The 22,203-nt window shown below is 33.4% G+C and overlaps 1 protein-coding gene across 2 annotated transcripts; it reads left to right on the top strand.

Annotated features, from left to right (window-relative positions):
* Positions 1-8,839: 8,839 nt before the first annotated feature.
* Positions 8,840-14,807, top strand: LOC142642793 (GDSL esterase/lipase At1g29670-like). 2 transcript variants are annotated; one of them, XM_075817220.1, is made up of 6 exons: positions 8,840-9,259; positions 9,361-9,592; positions 11,665-11,789; positions 13,493-13,741; positions 13,856-14,099; positions 14,377-14,807. In XM_075817220.1, exons 1-6 carry the CDS (start codon positions 9,257-9,259, stop codon positions 14,601-14,603), a joined length of 1,080 nt encoding a protein of 359 aa, XP_075673335.1. In that variant the 5' UTR covers positions 8,840-9,256; the 3' UTR covers positions 14,604-14,807. The 2 variants fall into 2 exon arrangements, with proteins under 2 accessions (XP_075673335.1, XP_075673334.1); XM_075817219.1 differs by lacking the exon at positions 8,840-9,259 and having other exon boundaries at positions 9,281-9,592.
* Positions 14,808-22,203: the final 7,396 nt, after the last annotated feature.

Genomic DNA, 22,203 nt, shown 5'->3' with positions numbered 1-22,203 from the left:
ATAGACTACTTCTTTCTCTTAATCCATAGCAACCACAAGTTCTCCTACTTGTGACTTTTGATCTTCTTGAATGTTCTTTATGCAGCAACTGAAGCAATCACCAAGCTCTTGACATCAATCTTGATCTTGATAATCCTAAGTGTGTATGAAGGTAAACACTTCTAGATCTCACAAGAGATTCAAATACACAGCATATCAAAAGCCTCTAAAATGTAGCTAGGGTTTTTCTTTTTATATGAGGAGTAAAACATAAAACTTACACGTCAAACGGGCTTGGGTTGAGTTGGAATTCTGCAGAAAAAACAATCTGCACAATTCTCGATCAATCGAATCTAATTTTTGATTGATTGAGCCTTGCAGAATTTGCCCACTAATTTCTGCAATTACTCGATTCCAATTTTACCTAGACTCCATATTTTGATCATGATTTGCCAACACATTACAAATTGAAGTTCTAATTCATTAGTCCCTAAGGTATTAGACCTAACAATCTCCCCCTTCGGCAATCCATGACAAAACACATCACAAACATGACATGCTCAAAGTTACAAAAACATCCCATTTAAAATTAAAAAACCCTAAACACAATTCAACCTAACTACTATCTATCAATTGCCCAAAAAACTTTAATAAACACATAAACGCTCGTGTGGAAAATACAAGTAAACCAAAATAAATTCTTGATTTCACAAAACATAAAATAAAAGACATATACAATGAATAACCTCATAATATAAATTAATAACCAATGTAGCACATGTGAAACAAGAAACAAAGCATAAAGCAAAGTGTCTCCCCCTAACATATACAACTCATAAAAGAACAAAATACATCATGAGCCAAATAATACATCATGAAGCTCCTAAATACAATCTATCAAAAACTCCCCCTATCTCCATACATATGTACTTCTCTTTTTTGTGACGAATTGCCAAAGAGTAATTAGGACTCATCATCAAAAGGAGGTGGTGGAGAAGACTGTTGAGCACTAGCCAAATCCGCAAGCAAAGCCTGAAGTTCCGTGAGCACATCCAACAAAATCTGTCCATACGCCACCTGAACGGTCATGACAGTATCCAACATACTCTGAATGGATGGATCACTCAAAGAAGAAGGTGGAGGATCAACAGCGACAGTGGGATCGACAAACTCCTCAGTAGAAGGATCGCCTAAAGAAGGAGGTCGAGATGCATCACTTGTGGAAGACTCTACTCTAGGGTGTTTAGACCAATCTGAGTGTTGGAGTCATCAGAATGGATTGAGAGGTTCGAATAGAACTCTCTAATCAAGGTAGCTGGAGGAGGATGCTCCACATTTAAGAGAGATAACCAACCCCGACTCTCAAAGTTCCTCCTAATTATCGGATCTAACTCATCTAGAATCACCTTACGCTCAGCCCAAACCGACCAATAGATATTAAGCTTCTCATAGGTTTCTTGGTTTTTCTCAGTTTTGGACCTATCACTCTCAAAAACAAGGGTAGAGGAGGTTGTGGTTTTCTTATTTGCTCTAGTTTTCCTAATCATGATGCTAAGAGAGTAGGAAAATAGAAAAAAGAAAAAAAGAAAAGAAAAGAAACACAAGGGCAGACTGCATTAGAGAGGGTTAGAGCACAAAAAGCTTAATAAATAACAATCTATATGACGCATGTGATGAATGCACATATGATGTATGCTCTAATGCATTGACATTGTTCAATTTTATGTACAAAAAAAAAAAAAAAACCAATTGACTTGAACATTGAGTTTTATTCCAAAAACTCCAAATTTTGAAAAACCCAATTTCAAAAATTAAACCCAATTGATCAATTAACCATTACACTAGATAAGAAACATCATATAATGACATAATTAGTCAATAACCCAAGTCAATTTCATCAATTCTAGCCTAATTGAACAAAATCCTCAATTTCACAAAATTTCAAGCCTTGGAAATTTCAATTGATCTCAAAGCACCAAATTAATCAAATTAATGCATGGGAAACATGTTTACAACATCTAAGAACAAAAACCCATTGATCAAATATGATTAAAAATAACCCTAAAACCAAAAACCCCAAAAATTCAATGTTCGAAATTTCCAAGAAAAATGCATGAAAAATGTGATTAAGTTGAAAAAGAAAGGGTAAAAGAGACTTACAAGTACTTGAAGACAAAAACTCTTGAGAAATTTGTGGAGGAAAACGACAAAAATGGCTTAGATTGGATCGGTCGAAGAAAAGTTGTGAGGAAAAGTTTGAAAAGCTTTTGAACAAATGAAGAACACGTGAAAGAAAAAGCTTTTTAAAAAGTCCCTTTTCGAATTTCGATCGATTGAGATTTAGGTTCGATCAATCGAAAAATAAATTCGATTGCTCGAGTATCAATCGAGCACCAATCGAATCAAAATGATTCAACCCTCAATTTTAACACATTTTCAATCGGTCGAAAAACATGTTCGATCGATCGAAAATTTGGAAAATTCACATTTTTGAAAAATAGTGCAGTTTTATGCAAAAACTCCTCAAAGCACAATATTTCATGAATGAAATGCATGAGTATGAGATAAAAAGTTTTTCAAAAACATTTGAATTTAACCCAGATCTTCCACAAACAAGATTTTCACACAATTTGTCTCTAAAGACTCAAACATTAAACACATTTTACATTAAAATCATGGAACATATAACCTTGGATGGCACACCACGTTCACACACAATATCATGTAGTAAATTTAGCAAAGAATAACTTGTGTATTGTGTGCAACTAGCAAAAACATGAGATACATGTGAGGTGATAAGTAGATAGTAATCAATCACATTTTCTATAGAATTCATCACATAAGTTTGAAAGTGACTATTACCTAAAGAGTTACATCATATAACTCTCACATCTCCTAGAAAACAAACTTGCAATCATGGAAGTTTCTTGTAATGTCTCATAATGTACACACAAATTTTATTTAATTTGAATTTATTATAGCCCAATAATGTACACACCAATTTTATTTCAATTGAATTTATTATATCCGAGGCTACACCTTATGTTCTTTTTGTGCATGTGCTACACTTTCTTGAGCACAAAATCTTATGATATGCACTAAGGTGTTCATGATTGGCTAGTAAATAGTGGTGTGATAGTTATTTATGCATTTCTCTTAAGATTTTTTAGTCCTTACAATCAAAAGCATGTGATTTCAAAATTAAGATTATGTGATAAAAAACTATAAATAATTCCTACACAACATGCACCACATAGCCAAAACTAGCAAAGTGAAATAAAGTTAAGCTCATCCAGGCTAAACAAGCATGTTATGTAAAAATAATATGGCCAACCTTGATTACAAAATCCAAGATATATAATGCAAAACACATTTTTCCTTTCTCTTTTTATTTTTTTTATTTATATTTGGAAAAACAAAAAACAACCTATCATGAAATGCATGAATATAATGCAATACAATTTCTAAAAGCAAAAAGGAAAACAAAACAACAAAAGAAAATGGTCACAAGGAATATAGAGATGAAGCACAAGGACCAAGAGAACAAAGGGTGACTAGGGACACAAAATCACACCAATTACTTGATGAAGTGTCTCGAACTTACTTCTATCAAGAAGTTTGGTAAAGATATCAGCATTCTGACATTTAGTAGGGATATATTCAAGAGTCATAATTTTTCTCTCAATCAGATCCCTAATAAAGTGATACCTAATCTCTATGAGATGTCGATAGCACTAGAATACCACAATAGACAACCATGGTGTCTTGTGATATCCCATAATCACCTAAAAGCCTTTTCATCCAAAGAAGCTGTGAACAACAACTTCCAACAGCAATATATTCTGCTTCTGTAGTTGAAAGAGAGACAAAATTTTGCTTTTTACTCATCCAAGCAACAAGATTGGCCTCTAGATAAAAACACCCACCAGTAGTGCTTTTTCTATCATTGGCATTGTCGGCCCAATCTGCATCTGAGTATCAAGCAAGAGACATATTTGACTCTTTGCTAATGAACAATCCACTCACATATTTTATGATTCTTTTTAATAACATTTAAATGTAAAACCTTAGTATTAGATTGAAACCTAGAACACACACCAACACTAAAAGTAATATCTGGTCGACTAGCAGTTAAGTACAAAAAACAACCAATCATGCTTCTATATAGAGTAATATCAATAGACTCACCTGAAGGATCATTGGTTAGCTTTGCATTTGCAGCCATCGGTGTTCCAGCATGTGCAGCATTTTCAAGTCCAAATCTCTTGACAAGATTTCTAGTATACTTTGCTTGGTTGATGTAAATTCCAGACTCCGTTTGCTTCACCTGCAATCCCAAGAAATAAGTTAGTTCACCAACCATACTCATTTCAAACATCTTTTTCATTTCATCTGAAAAAGACATAGCAAGAGAATCATTAGTAGCACCAAAATATAATATCAACCTAACTACTATCTATCAGTTGCTAGTGTAGATAGCAACCACGACTGAATTAACCTATAAATTCCTGAAACACTTCAACAAACACATAAATGCATGTGTGGAAAATACAAGTAAACCAAAATAAATTCTTGTTTTTACAAAACATAAAATAAAAGACATACCATGAATAACCTCATAATATAAATCAATAACCAATGTAGCACATGTGAAATAAGAAACAATAAAAGAAACAAAGCATAAAGCAAAGTGTCTCCCCCTAACATATACAACTCATAAAAGAACAAAATACATCATGAGCCAAAGAATATACATCATGAAGCTTCTAGATACAATCTATCAAAAACTCAAAAACTTGTGGTTGAGTTTGAAATAGTGTCTGGAATATACATCTTGAATAAAGCTTTATTTCCTGTCATATGCCTGGAACAACCACTATCTAAATACTAAAGACAAGAATCACGTGCCTTTAAGGCGGTTAAAGCTGTATAACATACATAATTATCATCACAAGTAATTATACCCAAATGTTGAAGGAAAGACTTAACACATGCAACAAGCCATATAATCCAAAAGTAGACAAGTTGGATTTTTATTAAAAAGAACTTCAAAGAATCTATGACAGCAGGGGTCAAGGATCAACTCTTAGATCAAAGAATCTAAATACTAGAGCTAACCTGCTCTTATACCACTTGTAAAGTTTTAGACCCCTTATCACAGTATAATTAACCTAATATTAAGCCAAATTGATTAACAAGTTTGTTAATTAACACTAGGTTAAACCAATATGTGCAAAACCAATATAATGTTGAAAATATAAAGAACATAAATATCTGATGAGCCAGGAAAACCAAACCGGTAAAAAACCTGTGGAAGATTTAACTTAGCTATCCTCAAGGTAAAACAGATCCACTATGAAAGAATTGAAATTTATACAATAGAACTTAGATCACTAACATCCTATTACTACATTGAGTAGAAAACTTACTATCACGACCACATGACAGCTCCAAGTCCACGAACTACTTCTTTCTCTTAATCCACAGCAACCATAAGTTCTCCTACTTATGACTTTTGATCTTCTTGAATGTTCTTTATGCAACAACTGAAACGATCACCGAGCTCTTGACATCAATCTTAATCTTGATAACCCTAAATGTATATGAAGGTAAACACTTCTAGATCTCACAAGAGATTCAAACACATAGCATATCAAAAGCCTCTAAAACGTAGCAAGAGTTTTTCTTTTTATATGAGAAGTAAAACATAAAACCCTACACGTCAACAGGCTTGGGCTAAGTTGAAAATTCCGCAGATAAAACAATCTGCATGATTTTCAATTGATCGAATCTAATTTTCGATCGATCGAGCCTTGCAGAATTTGCCCATTAATTTCTGCAATCACTCGATTCCAACTTTACAATAAAAACATATTTTGAGTAAGCCTAAACCTAGACTCTATGTTTTGATCATGGTTTGCCAAAACATTACACATTGAAGTTCTAATACATTAGTCCCTAAGGTCTTAGAACCTAACATATATAACTCAATATATAAAATTAGAGAAAGAGAGAGTTTGAATGATTTTATATTTATGAGTTTTTTTTTTTTTTGTATAACTAAAAACAATTTAAATTTATAAGTTATTTATATAATATACCATGACTATGTATGGTCTTTTATTAACTAGGTAATATATATATATATAACCAAAGTTTAGAGAAAATTCAATTAAAATTATAATTGAATTTTGCTTTTGTTAGCTTTCCATACAAATTAATTTGTTTAAATTTCTATTTTTTTTTGAACAAATGATCATATTTTTTATACTGTTTCTATTTAGATATTTTAGTGCTGTTTGGATTCAGCGTTTTGGGCGTCTGGCGTTTTGCGTTTTCAGCTTTTTTTTTTTTTTTTTTAAAGCCCTGAATGTTGACTTTCTACATGAATAGTGCACCCGTGCACTGTTCACAAGACCCACAAATATCATTTTTTAGCAACTTTTTCATTAAAAATGGGTCCCATGATACTATTCACATATTTAAAAATTATTTTGCTATAGTGTTTTTAGTTTTCAGTTTTCAACTGTATCTAAATGGACCCTTTGTATACAAAGATATTGAAAGTAACAAATTGTAATTAAGCTGAATGATCTCAAATACTTATTCTCATTCAATTTAAGAGATACTATTTGACCAATTTATTATTTTATTTTGTGTTATATTTAGTATAGTTTCACAGACAATAATTATAAATTGATGGTAAATGATTATTCAACACAATAACATCAATTTCTTTTTTGGTGAAATAATTTATACCTTTAATTGAGATGAATTTCCTATCGGTTCATAATTTGGAGGCTTTGTTGGCATTAAGGGAGAGGGTAGGCTTCTTTTTTCCCTCAAAACCAATTGTTGACCTAATTTATTTGTTTATTAATTTTCAATGGGGGGCCAATGGCCTAGGCCTAGCAGGGCTTGCCCAAAAAAATAATAGTGGTTAATAGAAACTTTAATTCTCAAGCAATATTATTTTATGGGTCCAATTTACTATGGATAATGGATGCATGATTTTTTTTTTTTTTTGTGTGTGTTTTGAATAACAGTAATTCAGATATGATTTATAGTAGTCTAAATTTTCTTGTTTCTCAAAAAAAAAAAAAAAAAAAATCCTTTGTCATGAAATAGTTTTCTTTGCATTAAAATGGGCATCAATTTGGCTGTAAGTGGCAACTATTGTGTATTGGAACCAAAAAAGTTATTGATTAATTAAAAAAAAATTATAATGATTTGAATATCATCTAACAAATAGAATTCGGTTTTTCAGCTTAAGTTAGCGGTGGCTCTAGAAATATTATTAACGGTCAATTAAGAAATTTAAATTAAACAAAATTTAATAATGAGAAAAGGGTAAATTCCACAAACCTACCCTGAGGTTTGTGATAATACCAACTAGGTCCAGAACAATTTAAAACCTACCAATTTCATCCTCAAAAGACCATTTTGTCCCTAATTTTTATTATCTCTTCTTTCTCTCTCTTGTTTGGTTACTCTCCCTCCCTCAACTCTCTTCTCTGAGTTCTCTTTCTTAGAACACTCTCTCTAACCGGTGAAACCCATGAGTTTTGGGCACCGAAACCCATGCGGTGGTGATAGTGCTTCGATTTGGTTTTGCCAACAACAGCCCAACACTGTTAGTTTCTTTTCTTTCTCTCTCTCTCTTCTATCTGGTCCCAGATCCCTCTCTCTCAAACTCTCTCTTCTGCTCTCAAACTATTCTTTCAAATATCTCTATCTAATAGAACCATGGTCATCGGCGAAACCCATAAGCTCAGTCAGCAGTGTCAGCAACACCGCCATGCAAGGGTCTTCTCGATTCCCACCAAATTTGATGCCATCAATGGATTCTTGCCCTTCTCTCTCTTATCAGAACCCACGTGGTGGTGGTGATGGTGCTTCGACCTAGATCTCTCCATTGTCTTTGCAGCGGCAATGTGGATCTCGGCATGGGCTTCAAATTTCAAATTTGGCGTGGATCTCGGTGGCGTGGTGATGGTTTTTTATTTTATTTAATTTTTTATGTTTACTGTGGGGTCTTAGGTAGTTTTGTATTGATTCTTTGTGTTGTGTTTGGTTGGGATTTTTTCTAGTTTTTAGGGGGTTTTTGTTGGGTTTTTCTGGAGATTTCAATGGGGTTTACAAGCGGTTTAATGGGTTTTGAAAGAGTGATTCTTATGTGCTTTTTTGTAGCATTTTTAGGGGACCTTCAATGGGATTTTGGTACTGTTCTTATGGATATAGAGATTTGGGTTGGGTATTTTCGGTTAGAGAGAGGGTTGAGAGTGAGAGAGACGAGAGAGAATAGAGAGTTTGTATGTTTAGGGGCAAAATTGTCTTTTGAGGACCAAATTGGTGGGTTTTAAAATGTTATGAACTAAGATGGTATTATCACAAACCTCAGGGTAGGTTTGTGGAATTTACCCAATAGATAATTTGAATATATTGAGTTAAAAAAAAAAAAAAAAAAACACTCACAAATACATGAAGTTTCACAATTTCCTTCTTTTAGTTATGAGTTTTCATATTTTGAAATCGTTATATGATAGTTTATTATTAGTTATCATTATCTATTATCAATAAAGGTAAGTGTGACTATTTTATTTTGTTAAGTTTATATAAATTTTTTTTTTTTTTTTTCAAGTCAAATGATCCCCAAGAGTAGCTCTAGCACCATCCCTGTCCTTGGGGTACGTCTAATCAATGTGATACTGCTCTATAAACTATAGCTTAGTTGTTATTCAAACTCGTATAGCAGGCACTCCAATTCTCCATTGAAATTAGGCCAAGATATATTCTCTAAGGAGATCAATCTAGCATACGTAGAGTAGACATCTTTTTTTTTTTTTTTTTTTTTTTTTTTTTTTTTTTTGAGAATCAGTAGACATCTTAGTTTTATTACAACTTTAATGTGGTTGTCTGTGATAATTGCGGCAAGTTGGACCATTTTTGGGTTGACTTTCTAGGTTTCTCCATTTCTTAAGTTAACGTTTTAGGGTCATTTATTATGGTTGATGGTTGATTATAATTACTCATTTCTAGGGAAGAAAATTAATTAAGTTCTTAACTTAGTAATATAACTAGTGTGTGACGGTAGGAACAAATAATATAACTTAGTAACAATAGCATCTTTTCAAACGTTCTATATATGCTTGTGGTTTGAACTTTGAATCATGATATCTCCCTCTCCTCACCATCTATCTAAAAACAAAGGGTCCCTCCTAACAAATTCAATAGCGAGAAGCATTTACTTCCATTATTACCTGCTCGACTAGAGGCTATGGTGGGTTTATATATAGTTCTATTGTAATTTTTTCATTTCATCTCATTATCTCAATCAAAGTCCTTTACTCGTTTTGGTTTTCAATGGCATGTCTAATGAAGAAAATATTGTGGCTTCTGCTTCTTGTATTGCTGGTATTGAACTTGCAACATTGTGTTGATGGAACGCAACAAGTGCCTTGTTTCTTCATTTTTGGGGACTCCATGTCTGATAATGGGAACAACAACAACCTTGTGACAATGGCAAAAGCTAATTATCAACCATATGGGATTGATTTCCCTGAGGGACCCACCGGAAGGTTTACCAATGGTCGCAATCTTGTCGATATCATTGGTCAGCATTTACCTCTTTCTATAAAAATTTATATACTTTGCATTTTTCATAATTTGTTTCTTTTGGGCCATTTTGAAGCATTTGAATTTGAAAATATTGATTTTGATTCCAAGAGCTATCTATATCTACTCCCACTTTTTCTTTCTTTTTTATTTTATTTTAATTTTAATTTTTATATAGAAGATTTATACCTAGCTAAACCCACTTAATATACTAAATATTGTTTTTAATAATTAAGTAGTTACAACAAAAAGGAAATAGAGTTTTAAACTCTGAACATTTCCATTGAGAATACTAGAAAATATTAGTTGAGTTACGACTTACAACTTACAAGATTCTAGGTCTTAATTGACTAAATATTAGCTACATGTTTCAAAATGGCACAAAATACTCTCAAATTATTTGAAATGGAGAGAATCTATTTCATAATTTTTTTTAATATGATAGTAAAATACCAAGTTATTTAATTTTTTAATGACATGGCACTAGTGGCTAAGTAAAGATTTAATTTTACGGGGTAAAATTTATAATTTACATACATATATGTCTTCGTACATGCACATATACGAAGTTTTACACACATTATGGATAAGCACAATGTACAAACATAATATGTGTAATACTTAAGACCAATATGTCCAATAAAGTACCACTCATGTGGATACAAAGTGGTATTTAAATATTAAAAAATACTTAAAATAACATATATTAAATTGAATTTATTTGTTAGGGTTTTTTTTTTCATTTTTATTTAATTTAATCTAATTAAGTTGTGTTATAATTTTTCCATATTCAAAAGTTCACCTATAAATCATGTATAATGATTTCTAGAAGTTAAATAACATCAACTACAATTTATATTGATTTTGTTAAAATGATAAAATAGTTAAACTATAACAATTTAAAACCGTATAGTAACCATTTTTGCACCTAAAATTTTAGATTTAACTTGAAACAATATCAATTTATGAATTTTGTTACATAACTATTTACAAATTTTTATGAAAAATAATACGTTATTACATGAATGACTTATACTCATATAACACTTTAATTTGTAGGTAACAATATGTTTTTCTTTTGTTTGGCAGTTTTTCTCTTGCATTACATTTTTTGCTTCTTCGTCCCCCCCCCCCCCCCCACCCCCCCTTTTTTTTCTTCTTATCCTTAATTTTCTTTTATTACTTTTGAACCTTAACAAACATGGATATAATAGGATTTTAAAAAAAATCGATGAAACTTGTCCTATAAAAGAGGCATATTTGAAACAGCACATTAATAAAAAAAAAACCGTCTTATCCAAAAAAAAAAAAAAAAAAGGAAAAGAAAGAGAAAACTGAAATAACAAATAAGTAAAAAAAAGGTATATAGGGAGAGTTTTGGTGGGGCTAAGGGAAAATATCCCCTTTCAACTTTTTTTTTTCCTTGAATGAAAAAGTGGTCTTCGGTGTGGATTCATTGACCCCATGCCACGTGATGACCTTGGATAATACCACGTGGACCACAGGACCTTACTTGGGCTATTGCTCGAACTGCTCCTCTCTTGGTGCTGGGACAAAGACTCCTAATATCAATCCCCTTTCAAACCCTTACTCCTATACATATTTAGATATATAATATTTAATCTCACGGATATGTTTCCTAATACAACTTACTCAACCTGTGTGCATCTTTTTTTAATGATAACCTTGTAGACTTGACTACTTAACATGCTTTTCAACTTTTGCTTTGTTTGTTTAGACAAAAATGTTTTCTTAAAATCAGTTATTTTTCAAAAATTGTTTTACATAAACTATCTCATTTTCCTATGTTTGGTAATAATATTAAATGAATTGAAAAACAATTTTCCAAATTCTCTTATTTAGCTTGCTGTGAGAATTAAGATAGAGTTGTTTTTTTTTTTTTTAATTAATGAAAAAAATTTCTAAAAATAAATCGTACTTTTTCTATTAACCAAAGATAGTTTTTCTTTAATTCATTTTTTCTGATATTACAAAACATTGGAAAACACAGAAAGCTATCTTTATACAAAATTTTCCATTGAAATAAACAGAACTTTTTTCTCCTTACAGCTGAACATTTGGGTTTTAATAATTATATCCCACCTTTCGCAACTGCCAGAGGTCAAGAAATACTCAAAGGGGTCAATTATGCATCTGGTGCAGCAGGTATTCGCAAGGAAACGGGACAACAACAGGTAATTAGTCAATAGCAAAAATGTTAAATTAAGTTCTCTCATGTGCCAATTATGTACGCCAAATATGGAAGAGTACAAATTGAGAGCCATAAATTGTATTTTATGAAATTGATATTGTATGTGTTGTGAAAATTGGTGAAAACAATCTATTTACACAAGGTTAAAGAAGAGAGAGAAGAAAATGTTCCACAAGGAATTTACGTGATTCGATAATATGTTTACGTTTACGGGAGGCAACAGGATACAGTTTCATTATAATTTTGGAGATTACAATAATAGCTTGAAGACACTCTCACAAAAACCCAACTTCCAAATACACCCTTGATTCTTTTACAAATAAATAGAGAACACCCTATTGTATTAAGATAAAAGTTAAGAGGACACTTTAGCTTCTTATCTCTGGTGCACACACAAAAAAAGCTCTTTACCATCTCGTAGGAACTCTTTTGCTCCACCTCTATTTATAGCTAAAGGTTCAGCCAAAATATTAATAGCTTCAGCACATGAAACTTATCAAGTCAAAAGAAGATGGCCAAGATTTATTGCCAATGGAGTCATCCATTTTGGCTACAAGAAGAAGTACAATTTGAAGATTGTATGTTAGCTTTTGTTCCTTGTGTAAGTGCACAATTGCACCTGGACCCAAGAACAGTTATGGGCTCAGGCCCAATGAGCCTTAAACAATAAGAATTTGTAGAGTGTGGGTTTGAAACCCAGGTTGGAAGTATATGAGGATTAAATGACAAACTAAGGATTGCAAGTAATTGAAAACAACAAGGAATATTGTAACTGGGCCTCCTCGGACGTAAGCCGAGAGCTGTTCTTATATTATATCTCACCCTTAGTCTCTTGTCCTTTTAGGTTACAAAACGTTCCGTCCCTATTTCTGTTCCAGATCCCCCTTTAAATACCCTTCTTTTTAGTACTTTATACACGTGTTGCCCCAATCCATCCCTTAACCTAGATATTTCTTTTCTTAGTGCCTTTGAACAGTAACTAGAAGTTTCCCTTCCACTGTTCAAGTGTCACCTCCCCATTAATGCGGCCAGGGTGGTAGGTGCAGGGTCTTTAATGTGGAGGTAGCAGCCTTTATTTTTGACATTTCTTCAACACCGGTGCTTCTGGGACATTCTGGGGTTCACCCCCCTTAACCATTGGTCTTGACCGTGTCATTCCCTAACCTTTACCATGAAGTCTCAGATTCTCTGACGTCAGTCCGAGGGGAAAAACATCCTCGGCTAGGTCCTCGGATCCTCGGCGTATGGGCCGACCTAAACTATCAACAAGCCCTAAACTCAAGAGTAGGTCGGCCTTCCTTAGCAAGGCCCAATGGCCCATATCCCTATTAAGATATTTTTACTCCCCACACCTTGCTTTTTGACAATTCATGCAAAAAAGCATTAAATGCTTGCTTGTAATGTCAATCCACCGACATTAGAATTCAAGCCATTCCAACCTAATGTATAGACAGTAAGGTTAACTGGAGTAGTATTAGCCTTTAAAACTTCGTGTAAGAATTTTTAATACACTAAACTAAATGCCACAAAACTTAAACTATAGTCAAGAGGTTTGTAGTTCAAGTAACACATCTTAGTGTTTTTATTGAAAATGTTAAGGGTTTAAATATCCTCAAGCTTTCATTATTGTAATCGAGAATGAAAAAGCACCATCAAGTTAATATAATTTGGTGCATCATATTGCAGGGTGATCGGATAAGCTTGGATGGGCAGTTGCTAAATCACCAAGTCACAGTCTCAAACATCAAGATTCTACTTGGAAATAATGACTCATTGGCCACAGCTTATCTAAACAAATGCATATACTCTGTTGCAATAGGTTCTGATGACTACATAAATAATTACTTCTTGCCACAGTTCTATCCTACAAGCCACATATATAACCAAAAACAATACGCTACGGTTCTCGTTCAACGACTCTCTCAACAATTATTGGTTAGCACAACTTTGCTTTATTTGTTTTTCGTTTTTTGGTTCAATCAAAACATGGTTGTTTTTTCTCTTAAAATTGATAGTGAACATGGTTTTTCTTTTTCTTTTTTATGCTAGACTTTGCATAAGCTTGGTGCATTGAAAATAGCCCTTTTTGGGTTGGGTGTCTTGTGGAATACTCCAGTTGAACTCACTAGGTGCCGCATTAATTCTTCATGTGTGGACAACATCGACAATGCGGTCGCACTTTTCAATGATAAGGTTGTCACATTGGTGAATAACTTCAATAATAATCTACGAAATGCTAAATTTATCTACATAAACACTACTGAAATCTCACTTAGCAGCCTTACATCTGAAGGTAAGATTACCTAATAAACTTTTAAAACTCTTTTTATCTCTTTCCCTACTTTTATATTATCAATTGTTCTAAAATTTTAAGTTGTTACAAAATAGTGAATTTAATTATTTAACTAACATGTGAGATTTTTTTTTAAATGGGAGATAGATGAGTTTAAACTCAGAGCCACTTACTCTAACACTATAATAAATTACCGATTATCCAAAAAAAAGGAAGTTTAAGCTATTCAGAAATGTTGAATTCAATCATTTAACCACTATAACAAATTATGTACCAGGTTCCATAGTTACAAATGTTCCTTGTTGTGAAGTGTTCAAAAATCCGGAGCCACAGTTCCAATGCATTCCTTTTGGAATTGCATGTAGTAACAGGAGCCAATATTCAAGTTGGGATGCAGTTCATCCAACGGAAGTCGGATATGTGATTTTTGGGGGAAGAGCATATAGAGCTCAGTCCCCAGCCGATGCTTATCCACATGACATTGAACACCTCGCTCAAAGCTAATGAACAAGATGATGTGAGAAGAGAATTCTCAAATGAAGGCCTACAATATTGTTACTTGAATTTCTTTTGTGATTGTCCCGAACTTGATACTCATAATAAGGTTTATGTTCAATAATTGTTATAAAAATGACCTTGCACATAGACAAGGCACCATTATCCAAATATTATACTACCAGCAATAAAATAATCAATCATACAATATGTTCAATTATAATTGTGCCCTACGACAAGTTTTACTTTAGATGTATTTGAAGGAAAAATTCTGGTTTTGTATCTCATACAAAACACACAGCGGAAGCAACAAACAAGGATCTATTTCATTCATGATTGATAACGTGCACAAAGAAAATTTCAGAATTTAAGAACAAGATAGCGTACCTTGGTGTGGAGAAATTCAAAACAAAGATTAGAAGCACTTGGGAACACTTTTAATCTTCACTCCAATTCCACTTTACGCCCAAGATGTGTGGTCTCTCAATCAGTTCTTCAAAAGGAGAATGAAAGTGTGTCTCACACTCTCTTACACACCGTTTCTTTTTCTTTTCTAATCTCTTCTTAAAAAAATTCTGTATGTTTCTCCCTTTATAACTAACTGATTATCTAATTGGGCTGGCCTATTGGGTCTTTCCAATTGGGCTTTAGTGTGTGGCTTGGAGTGGGACCAAAAGGGACCAATAAGACACTAGCTCCAATAGGCCTTGGGCTTTTCCGTCAACTCTTGACAAGTCCAAAGTTACCATTAATTATATTTAATACCACTATATAAATATAATTGCACTCTACGTCTTATTAATAAATTATATTCCAAGACTTTATTATACACGTAACCCCTTCATAAAATATTCGTAGTAACACAAAGTCATAAATGTTGACTGCCACTTTGTAAATTACTACATCTTATCCTTAAGTATCCGGTTTAATCTTTTAAAGTTATTCATTATATATTTATGAAATCCAATTTCATAAATATATACTTTAGTAATTTCTTACTAAAATGGTTAGGCCTAACTCTCTGAATAACTGAAACCATTAAACTTATCTCAAGGGAATATTTTATATCTCCATCAAGAGACTATGAATTCCATCTTGAGAATATATGTTTCATCAACACTAAATGTGACTGCCCAACATACTGAGGTTTTGACCATCACTTCAGATCTCACTCCTGATATATCAAAGCAACCTACACTTCATGATCAAGTCCATTATTCTCTCAGGATTAAGAGTTCATGCAAATAGAAGTCGTGAGATTTATTATTCATTTGACAGTCATTAGGAGAATAATAAATCTCACAGCGGTCCCGTTCAATATGTTTTAACTCTTAAAATATATCAACATATCAACTAGAAGTCACCACTTCCATGATCAAGACAAATTATCTTAGTTGACACGTTATAGTCTTCGTAGATGAAATGCCCAATTTCATCACCGACTACGAACTATAAATTCTGAGTTTACAAAGAACTTGTGATTTACATCTTCTGTGACTTTTCACATAAATCACATACAATGCATCTCATGGATTATATGATAATGTCCAATATTCATGTTACCATTATTTTAGATAATAATAAAATAATTTTATCAATTACAATATTAAGTCATACATCATGTCATACATAATATCATACATAGCATCATACAATAGGATTTAAGGGCACAAATCCTAACAGTATTTTAATCCTATGATCCTCTCCCTATATAATGAATTGTGATAGGTGCACTAGCATGGGCAATGGTATAAAAGTTGGTATTTTATCATCTGAAAACCTGCTTTGTTTATTATACCAACTCACTTTACATTAATACACCTAACATCCTAGTTTTTATTTTTACATACAACTCATTAAAATTATATAACTACACAATAAAATAATATATAAAAAATGACTCTCTCTCTCTCTCTCTCTCTCTCTCTCTCAGCCACTCATTGTCATAATAGAGCAACTCAATAGCACCACCCACCACCACCGTTGAGCAATTCAAACCCAAACCCAAATCCCAAAGCACCCACCATCGCTACCCACCACCACAACTTTCAATGTGAACCTTTTAATGGGTATTAGAGTCACGATCTACTCTGTGGAGAGAGAAGCACCTGGCCCCGCATTTCCTAACTCACCAAATACCTAAAATAAAAATCACCAAAAACCCAAACCCCAAACAATTAGCCACTACCACCACTAACAGGAAGAAAGCCTAGCTACCGCTAAAACTTAAACATTGGAACCAAGCCCAGCAACTGCTACAACGCAGATCGTAGACCCAAACCACAACCACCAGTCCACCACAACCCAAACTCACCAATCTTCACCACGATCTCTGTGACCTAAGCCCACCAATCTCCACCATAAATGGCATTCTCCACCATGAGGGACAATTGGAAGAGAGAGAGAGAGAGAGAGAGAGAGAGAGAGAGAGAGAGAGAGAGAGTGTGTGTGTGTGTGTGTGTATGTGTGTGTGTGAGGCTGAAAAATGAATGAAGAGGAGAGAGAGAACAAACTCAAATAATAGGGAGGAGAGAGAATATTTTTATATTAAAAAAATTCTTTACTACCCACTATAGTCGATTCTTACTTATAAGAGCATCCACATCAGTGAATACAAATTTTTCGTCTATTTTGCACACAAAAAACTACTTTTTTTATTTTTTATTTTACACACATATTTTTACAAAACACCCACATAAATTATTTATTCTACACATTTATTCAATAAAAAATTCATTCTTTTACCATTTTTTATTATTTTCTTCACTACCTCTCTCTTTCTCTCAGAACCAACCACCATCATCATCACTACCCTAATCTCTCTCTTAGACCTAACCACCATCATCACTACCCTGAACTCTCTCTCAGACCCAACCACCAACCCAAGATCAGAAACCCATTCAAGATCAGAAAACCAATCGGCCCTAGACCCATTCAAGTCGGTGAACAGACCCAAGACCCATTCAAGACCCAAAGTCATCACCCACCCCGATTGGCCCTAGACCCATTCAAGTTGGCGAATAGACCCATTCAAAACCCCATCGCCTCGTTGCTTCAAGGCCATAGAGACATGGGTTCCAACGAAGCCAGCGGCGCCGATGACGAGGACGTTGAGGCAGGAGTCGGTGAGGCCGGTGACGAGGATGGCAAGGGTTGGAGCCAGAGGGAAAAAGAAGCAGAGACAAGAGATAAAAAAAAAAAAATGAGAAAAATGGAAAGCAACCAAAGAAGCAGAGATAAGATAATAAAATAATAAATGCAAGTGCTACAGTAACTGCGCATATATGCACGGTTACTATAGCAATTGTGCATAAATGCATAATTTTACACCCACTGATGTGTGTATTTTTTTGGGTCAAATTGTGTAAAAGGAGTAACTTTTTCTATTTTGTAAAACTTTATACAAGCTGATGGGGTTGCTTAAGAATCCATTGTACTAAGGTTGCAAAAAAATTTGGATATGCCCACTTGGATAAAGTGGGTATTTTTATGCTTTTGGGTTGTAAAATAGCAATTAAAACCCCTAATGCTAGTGCATTTAGATAAATGTATTTCTCTATTTTTTTTAATGAAATTTAGAATTAAGCGATGTATAATGAAGTACATACTTTTAGAAAATATTGTTATTGTGATAGGTTTTATATATATAGTGATAGCTAATGACCAAATGGGTAAATGCTGTTTTGTATTACTTTCATGGATCAAGATTTGCCTGAAACCATTTTTCATGTTTCTGAAAAAATTCTGGCAATTTTTTATTTTAGATATATTACATTAGTGGAAACATTTTATAATATATACTCCTTTTTCAATACCATATGTAAGGGCAAGTTTTACTTGGAAAGTTCAAAAGTGAAAAGGACTAAGGCTCAAAGAGCCCAAAACAATGAATTTATAGAGAGTGAGATAGAAACTGAACTCCAAGGTGTTGGACAGTAATCACAATAGGCTAAATGATATTTGAAAGCAAGAATAAGCAGTTCAATGCAAAGAAAATCCTCCTTGGCAAACACCGAGGATGGTAGTTCTTATATATTTCTCTCAGAATTAAGCACAATTACAGTTCTTGAGTGTACAATAATTTTTCTTTCCCTAGATTATCTGATGATCCCTTTGTAATGGGGATCTCCTTTTTTATATTCATTTTCACCACTTCATCTCCACCCTCCATGTGTAGATCAGATTACTGGTTTTGATACTTGTCCCATCAGCACTTTCCTGAAGTCTTCATGGGCAGTTGTAAGGTTGGAGGTTACTATTCAGGTATTACATCTACATTAATGTGGTCAGAGAATTAGCTGCAAAGCATTCAATGCGATGGTAGCAGCTTTCTTCTCAAATATTTTTATCGTTCCTTTGTCTTATCCCCATCGGATGCCTCGTCCTTGAAGAAAGGTCAGATCGTTGACCCCTACTGTTACGTCCCAAACCTGATACTTAGATTTGTGACCATGACCGGCATGTTAATATCAAGCCTAAACCTAGTATTAATAAGAACCAATTAAACTTTTTACAAAAGCTTCCCTCTTTCTTTTCATTCTTGTTTCTTTACTTCTTGAGATAACTTTTCACTTGATATTCAGAAAATCTACACTATACTCAAAGAATAACATAATCCACCAGTTACTCAAATTCTAAATTTCACATAATACATATCTTAATACTTTAAGGTACACAACTTTCATTAGATCCTAAAATACACAATACTACAAATTTAAACATCAAATTTCTATTTTGGAATCTACACTTTTAAAACTAAAACCAACTCCTTCCAAAACTCGGCTAAGGCTCCCTTTGCTCCAAAATAAAACCTGTTGACTGAAAGAGTAGAAGAGGTGAGCTACACAGCTCAGTAAGGGTAAGATACATAAAAATTTAATAAGAATGCATGTAAATTCAATCATTTCATTTTATAAATGTTCAGATAGGAGAACATCTTTTCATGCATAGTATTTTATATTATTTATAATAATAACTTATATGCTTTTCGTAGGAAAATAATTGTTCTCCCTTTTCTCATCAAAATAATATTACCAAAACCTTTCATGTTGAATTTCTTTAATTTCTTACAAAGTCACCAAGTACAATATTGATTGTTTAAAATCACACACACACACACACACACACACACACATATAGTCTTATTACAAAATAATCATTTTAACTTAAATCAAATAATTGGTAACTCTGTCTTCAACTAGAATCATCTTGACGAATAAGAAAAATTTTCTTTATAAACTTCTTCTCGTAAAATATTATAACTTTCATCGTCATAAAATTTAACGTTTCATAAAGAACAGATATCTAATGACTTTTTAACATAAACTTGTACTTTTATAAGAAGTTTTATCTTTATAGAACACTAAAACCTTTTCATTAGATTCTTTATCTTTAAAGCACACAAAACTTAGAAACTTTTATCTTTAAAGAAGAGCTCTTCTTTTCATTAGAAACTTCTTCTTTCCATGAGAGCTTTTAAATTTTCACAATGTATTTAAACAAAATCATTCGCTCATGATTAATAACATAATATAGCTGTTCACAAAAAACATATTAGTTAGTCCATATCTGATAAATCTGTACTTATTTGGGAGGCTTCTAGCACCACTGTGTTAGGCATCTAGTTAGGGCTGTCCAGACTCGACTAGAGCCCGACAACCCAGCCAAACCGCCAGACGCCAACCTGATTTCGGCCCGAACCGAAGGTCCAGTCGGTCAGCGGCGGGTTTTCGTTCTCAAAAACCAACACCGGCGGTTCGAATGGTGGGTTTGCATCTCCAAAACCCGAGCAACCCGAACCCGACCTGAGCTACAAAAAAATCCAGCCAAATCTTGCAAAAACAAGCTAGATTCAGCGAGATCTCGACCAAGTCCGGCTAGATTTGGTGGGATTTAGCTAGATCCGGCCAAATTCTAGCAGTTTCTATCCAAAAAATGCAGATTTCAGAAAAAAGAAAAAAGAAGAAAGAAAAAATCCAGTTTCCGGCGACTTTTTTTTTTTTTTCCAGATTTCGATGCCTTTTTAAAATTCCGGCAATCGTCCGACCTGACCGATGCTAACCATCACTTGAAACCGAACTGACCGATTTGTCCACGCGGTCGGTTTCAGGTTACTTTGCCCTCCATCCGATGCCGGTGGGTCGAGTCCGGGTTGGGTTAAAAACCGACCCGGCCTGACCCGTGGACAACCCTACATCCAGCATTCCTCACAATGCTAGGTATTCTCGGGATCACATCATAATACATATCTTCAACCATGGGATAGGTTGGCATCCTCCACAAGTTGGCTATTACCAACGAGGGCAGGTACAATAGAGCCAGTCCCACTTGTAATGGCCAATCACATAACATTTTCCATGGAAAGCTAGTAATTTAACTCCTACTGGCCGAGTTCAGATAACCAGAGAACATAACCCAAAAACATTTCATACTTATACATCATACTAAAATTCATAGTTTTCATAACATTTCATAATAAAAGTATTTCCATTGTTTTCTTTAAACATCATGTTCGTAGAATTAGTAAAAGCATCAATATACTCAAATCATATACATATGATTTCGAAAGCTCACAAACATATCCTTGTCTAAGACATGATTATATATCATACCTCTAATCAAATTCCTTTTAATGCATAATACACTTTAAAATAATTTCATGACTTACCAAATGCTCATATAACTTATCCCTTACCTGAAAGCAGAGGAATTGAGAGCCTAAAGTCGAAGGAGTTCAGACTTGGGTACTGGTAACACCTAAACCAAATATCAAAGCTTATTACTATCAATTATGCCTTAGAATAAACTTACACATTTATCTCAAGTCTATCTCTTAGAATCAAGGAAATCCTAATCCCACTTCAACGAGGTTCCCCAAACACAAGATACATTCATCAAACAACATGATGTACCAAATTATAGAGAAAACCATTATTTTAATGTTCATATCTAGAATGTGTTTGAGATTGGAAGCAATGGTGCACGCATAAACTTACACAAAGCAACATAACAGCTTTATAAAAACAACAGTTGAATGGTTTAGAACCCCTCCTATGAGTACTAAACCTTGAGCCAAGTTATACAAAATTTATCTATGATCTAGACATTCACCCTTGAACCAAGTTATACTAAACCTTAAAACAAAAGATAAGCATATTAAATTATAGCTCAAAACATTCATCCTAATTTTAGAATTAAATCATCAAAGTCAAAGTTATCATTTACTGTTTACTGCTCATTTTAGCAGCATATGCCTCATTGTTAAAATACAAATGAGCTATCTAAACACATCCAATCTTCATGCCAATTTATAGTACCACTCCTATGGATGTCTAGTAGATTCCATATAATATTTAGAGCCAAATAATAAAACCACGATTTAATAAAAATCATATAAGACAACATACTCAAATCTGTCTTGACAGAATTTCATGCAACTTAGAATTTAAACCATAATTTTTATATTGATCCAAATTCTGTGAGACCACTTCCATTACAACCATATGTGTCTTATTATTCATAAGAACTACTCTTAGCATTCTAATTCACTGTATAAAATTTAATACATAATTTATCATGCATAAACACAAAATTTGTCACAGTGACAGCT

The sequence above is a fragment of the Castanea sativa genome, chromosome 7 (assembly GCF_040712315.1).
Source record: "Castanea sativa cultivar Marrone di Chiusa Pesio chromosome 7, ASM4071231v1".
Taxonomy (NCBI): Eukaryota; Viridiplantae; Streptophyta; class Magnoliopsida; order Fagales; family Fagaceae; genus Castanea; species Castanea sativa.
This window is presented reverse-complemented; position numbering and strand designations above follow the sequence as displayed.

Excerpts from the sequence above, each read along its gene's own strand:
- LOC142642793 (XM_075817219.1), top strand. The coding sequence starts at position 9,343 with ATGGCATGTCTAATGAAGAAAATATTGTGGCTTCTGCTTCTTGTATTG. Across the intron at positions 11,790-13,492 it reads AGGAAACGGGACAACAACAG|GGTGATCGGATAAGCTTGGA; the intron begins GTAATTAGTCAA and ends ATCATATTGCAG. Across the intron at positions 14,100-14,376 it reads TAGCAGCCTTACATCTGAAG|GTTCCATAGTTACAAATGTT; the intron begins GTAAGATTACCT and ends ATTATGTACCAG.